At 36.4% G+C, this 14,706-nt stretch overlaps 1 protein-coding gene across 1 annotated transcript; it reads right to left on the bottom strand.

The window, feature by feature from the left end:
* Window positions 1-99: 99 nt before the first annotated feature.
* Window positions 100-5,743, bottom strand: LOC113066720 (dickkopf-related protein 3-like). The gene is made up of 7 exons (XM_026238698.1): window positions 5,440-5,743; window positions 4,679-4,804; window positions 4,437-4,517; window positions 2,232-2,324; window positions 1,528-1,672; window positions 771-921; window positions 100-406 (listed from the first exon to the last, which is right to left on the bottom strand). Exons 1-7 carry the CDS (start codon window positions 5,641-5,643, stop codon window positions 349-351), a joined length of 858 nt encoding a protein of 285 aa, XP_026094483.1. The 5' UTR covers window positions 5,644-5,743; the 3' UTR covers window positions 100-348.
* Window positions 5,744-14,706: the final 8,963 nt, after the last annotated feature.

Below are 14,706 nucleotides of genomic sequence, written 5' to 3'. Positions count from 1 at the left end.
TAGACTAGAGCGTCAAAGTTATGGACTGCAGCTTTAATGTTTGCTTTTAAACATTTGATTTTCAAAATAAGTTCAGAAGTCAGGAAAAAAAAAGAGTCTCATAAATCATATTTATTTGGAAGGAATATAATGCCCAACTAGGTCCACATATTTAGGACATTGTCATTGTCTTATCAAAATACTATTTAAAACATTTATAATTCCATTTTACATAGTAGCACACAAATTACACAAAAAAAGGTATAAATTAAATCTACTCCTATTGAATTAGGAGGACAAAGGCACTTTGATGTTACAAATAGAGTCCAAATTACAACACTGTTTAATGTTCAGTTTGTTTGGGAGCGATCAGTCCGCATTTCCTTCACCAGAAGTGTTCCTCTCATCCACACACAATGATTTATTACTGTAACATAAAACAGATGAATTTGAGTCTTTTTGTTCTCTGAAAAAATATTAAATAGATATGCAATACTATATATATATATATAGAGAGAGAGAGAGAGCTGTATTATATATAGAGATAGAGAGAGAGAGAGAGAGAGAGAGAGAATTTCTTGGTGGCCAAAGTTCATATCTGATTCATGCTGCAGACTAAAATACCTAGATCTTTGTCTTACCAGCAAGCTGCAATCTGACTGGGTGGCTAGATTACAGTTATAAAAAGCACAGTCGTCTATGCAAACATCATTGTTTTCATGCCAAACTACTTTAGCTGTAACACATAAGCTAGACCTGTGCAAGGAATATTTGTGAAGAAGCTGTCTCACTTGAGAGGCTGGCAGTGCAGGCCTGCAGCACAGGGGCAGTGCTCCCGCGGCCCCTCCTCGTCCCACAGTAACAGATCCATCAGCTGATTGGGGTGACTGTGGCAACCCTGGCCTTCCTGTGGCTTGGGGCGGCACACGGGGAAGAGCAGGGCTGGAGAGGAAAAAAAAAAACAAAGAAACATTAAAAAGAGGAGGGTGGGAGAGACAGAGACTACGGAGAGGTACACCAGAAAGGAAGGAGATTAGGATGAGATGAACAGGAAATGTAGTGATATATCAAAACCACAGCAAATGTTGTTGGTTTTTCTCTTGCAAATGATTAAAGCGTATCTGGGAATGCTAAGAAAACTGAGGAACGTTGTGAACCGAGTGGGCGAGGAGTGCAATTCTAAATCCAAGGAAACAATTATTTAGTACTTTGAAGGGAAATCTGGACTGGGAGGCCCAGTGAAACTGGATATTTTTCAGATGTTTTACTGCATAACTAACTGCATACTGATATCTAACGTGGTTGTTTATACAGGCACTTCTATGTCTCAAGGGCTGATTTTTTTTATTAAAACAAAACAAAAAGGTATTTTGGTTATATGAAACTTAAAACGTTCACTTATGCCTTTTTTTGCTACTTTTAAGATGCATTATATTTATAGGATTAGTTATATCATCGTCTCAGACTTTTTAACACGGACATCTAACATAAAAATCATGAATTATTTGAGTTGTAAAACTATGGTAATCTAAACAAAGGTTTACGAACCTTTGTGAAAGGCGCAGCAGTGTTGAGGACTGCAGTCGCTCTGGTACTGACAGATTGTTCCAGACTGTCCTTGAGTTCTGTTCTGAGAACAAACACCCCACACACACAGCTGATCTCCACAACACTCCACGTCCTTCGTGCACTCCTGACAATTCAAGAAGCAGAAAAGGAATTTACCATTAAACATTAGCAATTTAACAATTCAATATACACTATGCACAAAAAAAACTATATAAAATTTAAATATAATTCAATAATTATATAATAATATATATATAATAACTTTTAAACAACACACATTTAAATAGCATATAAAATAGCAATAATTATATATACACTCATATATACTCATATATAGACTAAAAATATAATTATATATATAAAAATTTAATGAAAATATTTATATATATATATATATATTCAAAATATAAGTATATATTTACATATATAATGTATATAATTTACACATTAATAGATTCTAATCTAAACGATTTTAAACAATCAATATATACACAATATTTTACAAATTACAATATAAATACAATTATAAATCCATAAAATATAAATACTTTACTTTTTAAAATTTTATATATATATATATATATATACAACATTTTCAGATGTAATTTACATGGAATATACATGCAATTAATACATATAACATATCTGGATGGATGGATGTAGTGAACAAAATGAGCACAGACCATATTAGTTGTCTGGCACAGGACACATTTGGAGGTGATGATTTCATACAGGCAGAAGCTGCCGTCCCCACAGTCCTCATCAATCATGCACTCCTGAATGAACAAGAATGAACCTGACATATATTACAGAAACACTGTTATTACACTTACAGTTGAGCAAACATCCCAAGGATCCCTATTAATTCAATAAACCCTGCTGGTTGAGGATATGACATCATAACTCATAACATAGAGCACATCGTTCAGTCACCATTCACTTTCACTATATAGAAAAGAGCAGCGTGGACATTCAGCTAAATGTCTTCAACTGGGTTACACGAAAGAATGTCAGTCATAGAGGTCTGGAACGACATGAGGGTGAGTACATGATGATGGTGTTTTCCTTTTTTTCTATTTTGGGGGAACTTTTTCTTTAAGCAACCTACAGCAGTGTGTCTTAACTATAGTTTGGAGACAATGCTGTAGGTTGCTTAAAGAAAAGAAAATACTATAATAGCAAGTTTTGTTTTGGACTTTCATTTGAAATTCCAATGAAGTGTTTCGCCTCCCAGATAGAAATTCAGTTGGGGACTAAAAGTAACTGGAAACCAAATTTTGGTTTTCTGGAACATCCTCCTCATTATAATGTTTTATCAGAAACAGTCATTTGTGTGCTTGTACTTTGTTAGGGCCGCTAGAAACTTGATATGATGCACATTTTGTGACTTAAGGAAAAGGTGGGAAATAAGACGTAATATGTTGAACATTTCCACTGTGCTGAAAATATTTACAAACAAACTGGATGAAGAATAGAGAAGTGGCCTGTGGTGCAATATAGACAAACAGGAGACAAACGTCGACATCGGCGTCATAATTAATTCCACATTTACAGAAGTGGAGGTGCAGAAATCCATCTCAGTACTTGACTCCTGTGAGAGCTGTAACAGCGAACAACCACTCAGCAGTCAACATCAGAGCCAAGCTACACCCTTCACCTCAGAGTTACGGCTAGGGCTGGAATCGATTCCGAGGCATTGGGAATTCCATCAAGGGAATTCCATTTTCAGTTCAACAAAGCTTATCTATGGGAGTCTCTCAAACGGAAGGCTACAGCCGACCAAGGCTGCACACATTTAAATTAACGAAAATAAACAGAAATAAAAAGAGTCAGTACTGATCAATTGAATTTTAGGATGTAGATATATATATATAAATTGATTCCACTTGGTTAGATGTCTTGTATTACATGTAATAATCTATTTACTGTTAATTTATGGGATACATTTTGCAATAATGAATGGTTTTATATTTTTATCCCTAACATATAATGCTTATCTTTTAACTGTGAGCTCACATTTGCCGCTGTGCAGGCCGAGAGAGAAACCACTAAGTGCTGCCTCTGGCACTAACTCTCCACCACACATTCCCAGTGCACCAATTACCATGCATTTTTTCCAGCTGTTCTAATTTCACCATTTATTGTCATGGAGCCAGGAGACTGTCTGGCCAAAGAGCCTCTAATGACACTGCCGCCTGTTAAACTGTTGTGGAAATGCATAATGACCATACATGTAATGTTTTTACTCTGGAATAAGATATAATGCAGTAGATATTATTTATTTAAATCAAAAGCTGGTCGACAGAGTTAGACTGTAATTCAAAAGAATTGGAAGTAAAAACATCACACTTAGGACCCTCTGTTTAGAGAAGTCTCCGTAATGATGTGCCACGTGTTTCCCAAGAAAACAGAGGATTTTAGTTTGATGACTGGTGAAGTGGAAAATCCATGTTGGTTTTAATAAATAAACTCGCATTAGCAGAGCAAGGTTGTGGGTTCGATTCCCAGGGAACGCATGTGCCTGAATGCACTGTAAATCGCTTTGGATTAAAGCATGTGCTAAATACATATATATATATATATATATATATATATATATATATATATATATATATATATATATATATATATATACATATATATATATATATATATATATATATTATTTAAATTTAACCATGTTGCCTAGTTGACGACAAACTCACTGCAGGGTTCATAGCGCTGCCCAGAGTGACCAATGCACCCAGACCGATGTTTACTTACCAGGATGTCCACTGAACGTTTTATATCCGTTTAACAATCCAGACCACTTTTCAGAAATTAGATTAGCCTACATACGACAACTTAAAGTGATAGATATTAAAGTTATAGAGGAGAGATATACTCACGTGATCTACTTCATTCCAACGTTCAGTGTTCTGAATGAGAGTTCTGGAAAAATTAGTCTTTCCAGTTTTATCATCTGTTTCCTAGAGGAAAACCAGGTGTTAGTTATACAAGACATAGCGATATACAAAGGCACGAAGACATATAAAGACAGGGTAATTCTGTTAATGCAATATAGTGTATATAAAAAGCTAAATCAGATCCAGTACAAGCCAATAAACGGAGTAGAATAAGTAAGAAATACCTTGTCGATTCTCTCTATCAGCTGAACAGTCCGATTTCCAACCTTGATCACTGTCGTAGTTTCATTGTGAAAACTGTCTGGAAAGTTGCGTCCATGTAGCAACGATTTTGAAGACTCATTCTCCATCTGATTCAAATAAGATTCATAGTAACTTATGTGAATGTTTTGATTGTGATTCTAAACTACATGTTGCAAAATCGGATATAAAAATTACGATTGATTTTAGCGAATCGGCTCATTTCAAAGAATCAGTTAAAAAACGACTCGGTGGCATTACATATAATGTGTGTGTGTGTGTGTTCGAATAAATTGTGTTAATAATGCTATTTGTTGAAATTGTATGTTCCACTGTAAGGTTTTTGCTCTTTTGTTGATTTTGACTGCTTACATTGTCCACATTTGTGCGTCGCTTTGGATAAAGGCGTCTGCTAAATGACTAAATGTAAATGTAGTTTGTTTTAGCAATAAACTCGAACTCAAGCAAAATATACTTAAAATTCCGCTCAACACTACTAAAATTAATCTACATCGGTAAACATTGTGCACATTTTAAAACAATTGTTATTTATTAAAAACCATACATGTTGACTCGGTTCGCTCAGATGAACCGGTTTGAAAAGATCCAATGAAAAGATTCGACTCAAAAGAACAATTCGTTTACGAATCGGTCAGCGATAATCATCCAGTGCATTCAAAGCAGCATGGCGCAAAACGAAATTCACATGTTAATCTACTAGGATTGTTTTTTAATCTAGTCATACCTGGTGAACAGCCTCCTCTAGTTTTTGCTGCGTGTCCTCCATCAGTTTTTCCACTTCCCTGAACATCTCGTTTAAAGTGGTTTGTCCCTGCGCCAGATGCTCCTCCAGGGCATCGGTGATGTCCAGGTGTGCCCCTCTGTGAGTGTGAACTGATCTGCCCACCACAAACCACGCGCAAAGGGATAATATCACAAATTTCAGCATCGTTCTGTGCTTACCCTAGTCACCCCTGGCGGGAATCACAGACCCTGTCCGTGCCTGGTATGTGGATTATTTGGAAATTTGTGAGGGGGAAGAAAAGACCGGAAAGGTTTTGGCTTCTGATGGTTCAATTATTAAAGCGACAGCGCACTGGCTTTTAAAAATCATGGAAACAAATAAAAAGTAGAGCTATGCTAGCTCGACAAAAGCAACTGTGTTTTTTATTTTAATATTTTAGAATATAATTGATGTGATGGCTGTCATTACACGATTCAGCAGCCATTGCCCCAGTCTTCAGTGTCACAAAATCCTGGGGCTTTATTTATTACTGGTTAATATTTTTTATAGAACCCGTGATTTACTTAAGAAAAAAAAAAATAATAATATAATAATAATAATAAGATTAATAATATTAATTAATGCATTAATGATCAAAAGTTACAAAATAATTTGTAAAATTATAAATCCCTTTGCTATTTCAGAGAAATGCTGTTCAATAAACTTTATTTCAATCCATAAAAGAATCCTGAAAAAATAATCCACAAAAAAAAATAAGCAGCAAAAACTGTTTGATAAAAACTATTCATGATTTCTGAAGGATCATGTGACAGAGGTAAAGTAACGGCTGCTGAAAATTCAGCTTTCCCATAACAGGAATAAATTACATTTTAAAATATATTAAACTAAAAAGCAGTTATTTTAGATCAGGGTGCCCAATTTTATAAGTTGCTGCGTAGTCACAGCTGGGCTATCAGTCCAAATCGATTTTTACAGCTCCTTGTTTTAACATGAAATAGTCTGTTTTGTTCCATACCCAGCTAACAACTTTTGGTCCCTAGAACGTTCTTATTTGATTCCCAAAACTAACCTAATGGGAAGGTTAGGGGAACGTTCTGTGTTTGTTGGGTAGGCTATAGACCCATAGACTTTATAAGGATAGACTCGCGAACACATCTCATTGCACTTCAGCCTTTCAATGAGCATGGAGTATGTGCACATACTTTAATGATCCAGTAGATGGCGACAGAGTACATCTCGTTCTCCACTCATTCGCTGCCTGTCCTAATCAAACACCTGCCAGCATGTGTGTGTGATTAAACAGTGCTGCTTGTGCACACACAGCTATTCTTCAGTTGTAGGTAAGACAAAATGCACGATTATCATATTTATCTAGACTCAAACGCTATGTTGTCTACTAGAGTAGCATATTGTTGATGGGGGGACAAATGGCTGTAGGGCTCGATAATTCATGCGTTTTGGGGGAATATAAAAAATCGGGTAATATTCCAAATGCATGCATAGTTTTGTGTTGTGCAATGGACAGAAAAACTATTTTGAATATGATTCCCAGATGAATATTTAGATTTGTCCTAAGCTATTAATGAATATTTCGCAACACAAAATTGTAAAAACCTGGAACGTCTGTAGTTTCTTATGTTTTAATGTGTAAAGCATTTTTACATGACAGCTTTCCTAAACTGAACCAATCAAGACACTTGAGAATGAAGTGCAGACGACTGCTAAAAAAAAAAAAATAACAATCGGATTTGCCTCATAAGTTTATCTGAACTTCCCATTTGTCGTCATGAGAAGCGCCGCCTCTAAAATAAGGGCGCATAAAGAGCCAGTCGCGAGCGAGACTGATATTGACAAACGAGTGAAAGGAATCATGAGATGTTGTGCGTGACAAACATTAGAACTCAGATACGCTATATGGATAATATCGACTACTGGTCAAAGAGATTTTGCTGAAAGTCACATTACAGCGGAAAAAGTAAGTTTGCTGTTCTCATTTGAGCGCGTGTCAGGGAAATTTAAAGTGACGCGGTATATTGGGCACGCGCTGCGTTGACAGAATAGGCTACACTGTTGACACACAGATTACATGTATGAAAATAACTGTGTAATGTTAAAACAAATAAATGCATTCGGTATGTATTACAGTAATGAATTAACAAACAAATAATGGCAAGTTTGTATTGGATGTCCACTCAGGTGTTAGATTACATCTTAGCCGGGTTAGTTTCAAGGATGGTGTAAATAATTTACTGAAGCATTTGGAGTGCTTGTCAGCTGTCTGGGTTTGGTTTGTAGTTTATCTCTTAGATAATGCCAATATAGCACGAAAGCATGATGTTTTTAATATTATCTGTTGTCTGATAAAGTCATTGGCTAAACTGACAACATTCACTATTGGGAAATCCATCTGAAGGACCACTTTAAGCTATGTGTTGCTGGTCCAAGGTGGTCTACTATCTAGAAACCTGCCAGAATGCTCAAAAACTTGGTTAACAAAAAAAGATTTTCCCGGAAAGTTTTTCAAGAGACCAGATTTGGTCCCTTGTTAGGGCTGTTTTCAGGTAAACAGTTGACTGGTGTGAATATGTTGATAAAGATGTTTTGACCATTAAGCATTTTCCAATGGTGGTGATGGTGTTTCTTTTGGAAGTTTCCTTACTTCTGTGATGTGTATAGTTTTGGTCAGACTGGACTGTTATTTTCTCCATGTTGTCCAGGATTACTCGTTGTTAGTGTGAATTGCTCAGACTATAGAGATCAACAGGCTCAGACTGGCATCAATTGTGTCTCGGTTGATGAATCGCTTGCTTTATTTACTCAGCAGATGTTTCTTCTGTATTTTGTAATGAACACGTGTAATGACTTACACAGATAAATATTTGGTCTTATTTTGTAAGCCGGGTCTATATCCTAAATTTCCAGCAGTGCTACTGAAGTTTGTATATGGGCTTTAATAATGCATTTTGTGAAATGCACCATTAGATGTTCGCTTTTTTCTTGATCTGTATTGTCTTGCTTACAGATTAATCATGTGGTTGTTTATGATAGCTTTTGGATGTGTTGTTGTCCCTCTGCTACCTATAGGTTAAAACAGTCATGTTACACAGTCTGCTCTTACTGGAATATGCCTTTGACTTATAAGGGCCATTGTGAGCAAAGAGAAAGACAGAGAAATGCACAGATAAGTTGCAAATGTAAGAAATTTAGAAAATGGGACAAAACATGTAAATGTGGGAAATTAAGCAAATGTGAGAAATAAAGTAGAGAATCAAGTCAAGTCTGCTTTGTCAATTCTTCCACATGTACAGTACACACATACAGAGAATTGAAATTGTGTTACTCTCAGACCCTTGTGCATACAGATAACTCTTATAGTAGAGCCTAAAAATCTAGATCAAATATAAAATATAAGATACAACTATACAATAAGGGCATGTAAAAAAGACGTATAATAAAAATAAAGTTAAATAAAGCCGTGCAAGGCACATGGCAGATAGTGCAAACCAGTGAATGTGAGAAATAAAAAAGCAAATGGGAGAAATAGACACGATTTTGAGAAATAAAGTTGAAATTGTGAAAAAAGTTGCAAACTGAGTCACAATTGTCAGAAATAAAGTTGCAGTTGTGAGAGTCACAATTGAGAGGTAATATTAAAGATATTAATATGATCAAGTCGCATTTGTGAGAAATTAGGTAGCAGTTGTGAGATAAAGTTACGATAATGAGGAATAAAGTTTTTTGTTATTTTTTTTAAATCTGAGAAATAAACAATGTGAGGAACAGACAGAATTGTGAAATATAGAATTGCAGCTGTGAGTAATAAAGTTGCAGTTGTCCAAAATAAAATTGCAATTGTTAGAAAGTTACAGTTCTCATCAGTGAAGTCAATATTGTGAGAAATGAAGTCACATTTGTAAATGATGAAGTTGCAGAGAAGTTCATGAGGTGGTGGACCAAAAAAATGACCAGCCAAAGGGCCAACACACATGCTGTGGGTGCTCCTCTGAGCTTTAGTTCATTCCCAGGATTTTGGAATTTTTGAAGATAATATAAAACTTTGTGGAAGTTCAATTAAATATGGCCATGATGCCCTCATGTGTTTCATATGGGTAGTATATCACAATATGGCAGTCTCAGTAAAATACAGTTTTTTTTATGGAATTGCATATATTCTTCTGTTGTATTCGGTTTCACATTCCCTCCAATTTGCAACACTGATTTGCTTAAGGTGAAGGCAGGGCCGTTCACAATAAAACAACCCTACTGGCTGGATGATCAGACTCCAGCTGGCTCAAGTGGAAGCAATAATGCTTCTCAAAGTGGTTTGTAGTTTTTCATAACCCAGCTGAGAAGAGCATCTGGACACCTGTATTTATAGAGTTGCTTCAAGGTGACATTTGATATCTTGAGAGGATTGATACTTAAAGTGTTGAACCGTTTATATTAATACCCAGTTGACTTTATTTACCTCAGGATATGTAGTTTGGCATGTCATTGTAAATGTTACTAACAGTTTTCCATTTGTGAAATGGCAGTGTATGAGACTAGAGTTTGCCTAAATGTGTTCATTCCAGTGAATACATGGTTTACAGTTGGTCATCCTGTTGTAGTTTAACGGAAAGACTATTCCAGAGTAAACAAACTTTTTTGAGTTGAAACCGATTGGGTGTGTTGACATTTGAAATGCTTGTCTGGAGCGGCGTCACGTTCAAAGTCTTTAAATTCCTCCTCCATGTTTCCTTTATAATCCTTCCTTCTGTTCCCAGTAGGTTAGAGAATGTTAGAGGAAGTGGAAAGTTGTTGGTTTGTTATCGTAGGGATGATATCATCCACACAGTTGGATCAGACAGTTAAAGATGCTGCCAGAAATCTTGATGTCTGCAGTGTACAGTATCTGATGGGATCTCAGAGGATGCTCAAAAGAGTTTTTAAAAAGTCATATCTATGGAAAGATGACTCCGTTTTAAAAGTAGGATTATGTACCCCAGGACTTCATTAGCCTACTGTCGAGGCTTTGAACCTGTTGTACATTACTGCACGGCTATAGATCTCAACATGGTAGAACTTGAAACTTGAGATGCGTCTATTCTGAGCAGGAACCACCCAAATGATTCTCTATGTTATATGGACGTCTATGTCTGCCTCAGAGTGAAAAATAAAAGTAAAAGCATATTAACATCAAGAAAGATAAACCGTTCTGTTTATTCTAAGCACATGCTGCAGTTTTGTTGTCTTTTAAAGCAGGATAGATTCTGATTGGCTGTCAGTGTTTTAATCACTCATCAGCTAAAAAAAAAAAAAACATTTTGAAAGTGATTCCTCTGTGTTGTTATCAAAGTAATTGAGGTGTGGACTTATTCCATCAAAACTAGAATGATTTTGAAAACTTTATAATTATTGTTATGGTTATCATCATTGGTGTGAACAGGCATTCATTGTTGTAGAATATTTTCTAATAAATATATAGTCATATAAAAAGTAACATTGAAGGATTTATCACAGAAGTCATGATTCGCAATTCCGAGAAACAAATTTGCAGTTACAAGAAACGAAGCTGGAATTGTGAGATGTAAAGTTGCGCAATCAGCAGTCATGAGAAATTTGTTCGGTATGGAGTAGTAATAATGAAAAAGTCAATTACCTTTGTTATTTATTTTTTTAAGACAGAAATTCATAACATTAATACAGCAGTATGGCTAGATTTAATAATGTGCAACAAGCTGCTTTTGGATGATGCATCATCTTACCCTACCGATTATTCAGATCTTGTTCATCCATGATGTTTCCTCTGAAATTTTCAAGTAAATGCTTCAGAGTGCATTCTTTGCAAATGTTTGTTTTGACGCAGTATATAGCGGTTATATCTAATGGGAGTTGTAGGCCTGCCGTTGATTTGGTGACTTTGATAGGGATTCCTGGTTACTCATGGTGTTGCCCAGTTCACTTGACCAAATCTCTACCAAAGACATTACTCTAGAGAACTCATTATGGGTTTGACCTATATCTTCCCCTTCATTATGCCCTAATGAATGATAAGTTGTGCCGTTTTGTGGCTTTGCAGAATTTGTTGGAACAAGAGTGATTGTATATCATTCTCAGGAAAATAGCTGATTTTGCTACTGCATTTTTTTCTTTCTTTCTAGATGTTTCGTTATGATAATAACTTGTTAGTTAAGAGCTATATTTAAAATAATATAATATAAGATCATATATTTTGAATCCCTAATTTCAATTGTGTTATACCATTATTGTTATGCCATTACCAAATATACTGTATGTGTCCAAAAAAAAAAGCTTTCTCCGGTCCTGTATTTGTATCAGCTACGCAATAATGCTTGTTTCTTATAGGTCAGCTGGCTAACATTTACCAACGTCACCTGAACGGGTGTAACCAAACTCTCCAAGGGCAGCAGCATTGCTCTCTGGTTACTTTTGTTTGCCTGTAACTGTAATAGTCCTTTACTTCAGGCTGTAAACTACTAATCCATATTGACTCAGTTAGGGTTTACGTTTCCCTACAAACATGAATGACTGCTTGTGTGTGTGTATAATGTATGCATGTATGTATGTACCTATGTATGCATGTATGTGTGTGTGTATATACAGGTGCATCTCAATAAATTATAATGTCATGGAAGAGTTAATTTATTCAGTAATTCAACTAAGTAATTACATTTTAATGCAAACAGACTTTAAGTCTGTTTAAGCCTTTGGTTCTTTTAATTGGGATGATTTGGCTCAAATTAACAAAAACTCACCAATTCACTTCATCTCAACTAATTAGAATACTTCATAAGACCAATTAAAAAAAATGTTTAGTGAATTGTTGGCCCCTCTAGAAAGTATGTTCATTTACTGTACATGTACTCAATACTTTGGTAGGGGCTCATTTTGCTTTAATTACTGCCTCAGTTCGGAGTGGCATGGAGGTGATCAGTTGTGGCACTGCCTGAGGGTGGTAGGTGGAAACCCAGGTTTCCTTTAACAGTGCCCTCTTCAGGCGTCATCTGCATTTTTTGGTCTCTTGTTTCTCATTTTCCTCTTGACAATACCATGTAGATTCTCTCACAAGCACACCAACACTGTGGTCATTTAACCAACTTTGGTGCTTTTGGCAGTGTGGGCAGGTGCCAAATCCTGCTGGAAAATGAAATCAGCATCTTCAAAATCTGGTCAGCAGAGGAAGCTTGAAGTGCTCCAAAATGTCTTGGTAAACGGGTGCAGTGACTTTGGTTTTCAAAAAACACAATGCATCAACACCAGCAGATGACATTGCACCCCAAATCATCACAGACTGTGGAAACTTCAAGCAACTTGGGCTATGAACTTCTTCACCCTTCCTCCAGACTGTAGGACCTTGGTTTCAAAAATGAAATACAAAACTTACTCTCATCAGAAAAGAGGACTTTGGACCACTGGGCAACAGTCCAGTCTTTCTTCTCCTTTGCCCATGTAAGACACATCTGATGTTGTCTGTGGTTCAGCAAATTCCTTGACACGTCTGTGTGTGGTGGCTCTTAATGCCTTGACCCCAGCCTCTGTCCATTTCTTGTGAAGTTCACTCATATTCTTGAATCAATTTTGCTTGACAATCCTCATAAGCTGCGGTTCTCTCGGTTGGCTTTCTCCTTCCACTCAACTTTCTGTTAACATGCTTGAGCACTCTGTGAACAGCCAGCTTATTTGCCAATGAATGTTTGTGGCTTGCCCTCCTTGTGAAGGGTGTCAATGATTGTCTTCTGGACAACTGTCAGATCAGCAGTCTTCCCCATTATCGTGAAACCTAGTGAACCAAACTGAGAGACCATTTTGGAGGCTCAGGAAACCTTTGCAGGTGTTTTGAGTTGATTAGCTGATTGGCACCATATTCTTATTTGTTGAGATTGAATTGGTTGGTTTTTGTTAAATGTGAGCCAAAATCATCACAGTTAAAAGAACCAAAGACTTTAACTACACAAGTTTCACAATTTGAGTTGAATTACTGAAATAAATTAACTTTTCCACAACATTCTAATTTGAGATGCACCAGTGTGTGTGTGTGTGTGTGTATACAAATGGAAAAGTTATTTTGAATTGTAGTAATATGTTACAGGATTACTGTTTTTATTGTGGGTTTTATCAAATGACCCCTAAATTCCACAGCTGTTCTTGTACATGATCGAGTTACTTCACGCATTGATTACTCTAACTCTCTTCTCTTTGGCTACCTAACAAACTCCTTCACACTCTTCAGTTGGTCCAGAATTCAGCTGCCCATATAATTACTAGAACCTCCTCCACTGAGCATATCACTCCAGTTCTCTACCATCTTCACTGGCCTCCTGTTAAATATCGAGTAGATCATAAGATTTTACTTCTCACTTTCAAAGCTCTTCATAATTGTGCACCACAATATCTCTGATTAGCTTCATATTTACGTCCAGAAATGTACTCTCAGATCTTCTTCATCTGTTTCCCTTGTTGTACCTTCTGCTCGTTTAGCCACTATATGGGGTCTAGGGCATTTAGTTGTGCTGCTCCTAATCTCTGGAATTCTCTTCCACAATCTATACGAGAAAGTGACTGACTACTTTTAAATCATGTCTTAAAACTCACTTGTCTAAATTGGTTTTCTCTGATCAATTTTAAACAATTTAATGTCAATAATTGTTGTTTGCTGTATTGTGTTGATTTTATCACCACCACTCAACTGTATGGCGTCCTTGAGTGCCCTGAAAATGTATTATTATTATAAATGCAGCCTTGGTGACGTGAGCATAGTAGAGAAGATCAACTTCCTGTTTGTGTGCTCCTGTAGGTCACAAGATTAATATTTGTGTTGTAGGAATGTTGGCTATTAGGAATTCCACTTTGAAGTGGTGCCTCTTTCTGCTGAATCCACTTGTACATGTTTGAACCCTTTGATTGTTTCTCTAAACTGAAGTTCCTGCAAAAAGATCTGTCAAGACCTTATGCTGAAAGACTGCAGGTCTGATCTGTTGGAGTCAACATGCTTGACCATCACTGTGACATTAGCATATACTAGTTTTCAATGACTATTGATGATAGACAGGATGGGCAAATGTGCATGATCCTGTTGAAAAATATCTTTGAAGGCAATGGCAAAGGGTGTTAACTTGAATTCCCTTGCTTGCAGTTGTGTCATCTGTCAAGAGGGTGTTCCTAGAGACACGATATGATTTGCAGCTTCTAAATGGGCCGTGTCTTGCTTTTTTTTACTTGCACACAATTTAGATTTTCTGCCAGGACAACTTTCCTGGCGCATCT

This window comes from Carassius auratus, chromosome 50 (genome assembly GCF_003368295.1).
Source record: "Carassius auratus strain Wakin chromosome 50, ASM336829v1, whole genome shotgun sequence".
NCBI classification, from domain to species: Eukaryota; Metazoa; Chordata; class Actinopteri; order Cypriniformes; family Cyprinidae; genus Carassius; species Carassius auratus.
Note: the sequence above shows the minus strand (reverse complement) of the source record. Positions and strands in the feature narration are given on the sequence as shown.

What these genes read in the sequence shown, in the direction of transcription:
- LOC113066720 (XM_026238698.1), bottom strand. Translation starts at nt 5,643, where the DNA reads ATGCTGAAATTTGTGATATTATCCCTTTGCGCGTGGTTTGTGGTGGGC. An exon ending in TAGAGGAGGCTGTTCACCAG is followed by an intron (nt 4,805 to 5,439) that starts GTATGACTAGAT and finishes TATTTGAATCAG; the next exon opens with ATGGAGAATGAGTCTTCAAA. An exon ending in CTGCTGCGCCTTTCACAAAG is followed by an intron (nt 922 to 1,527) that starts GTTCGTAAACCT and finishes TTTCCTCTCCAG; the next exon opens with CCCTGCTCTTCCCCGTGTGC.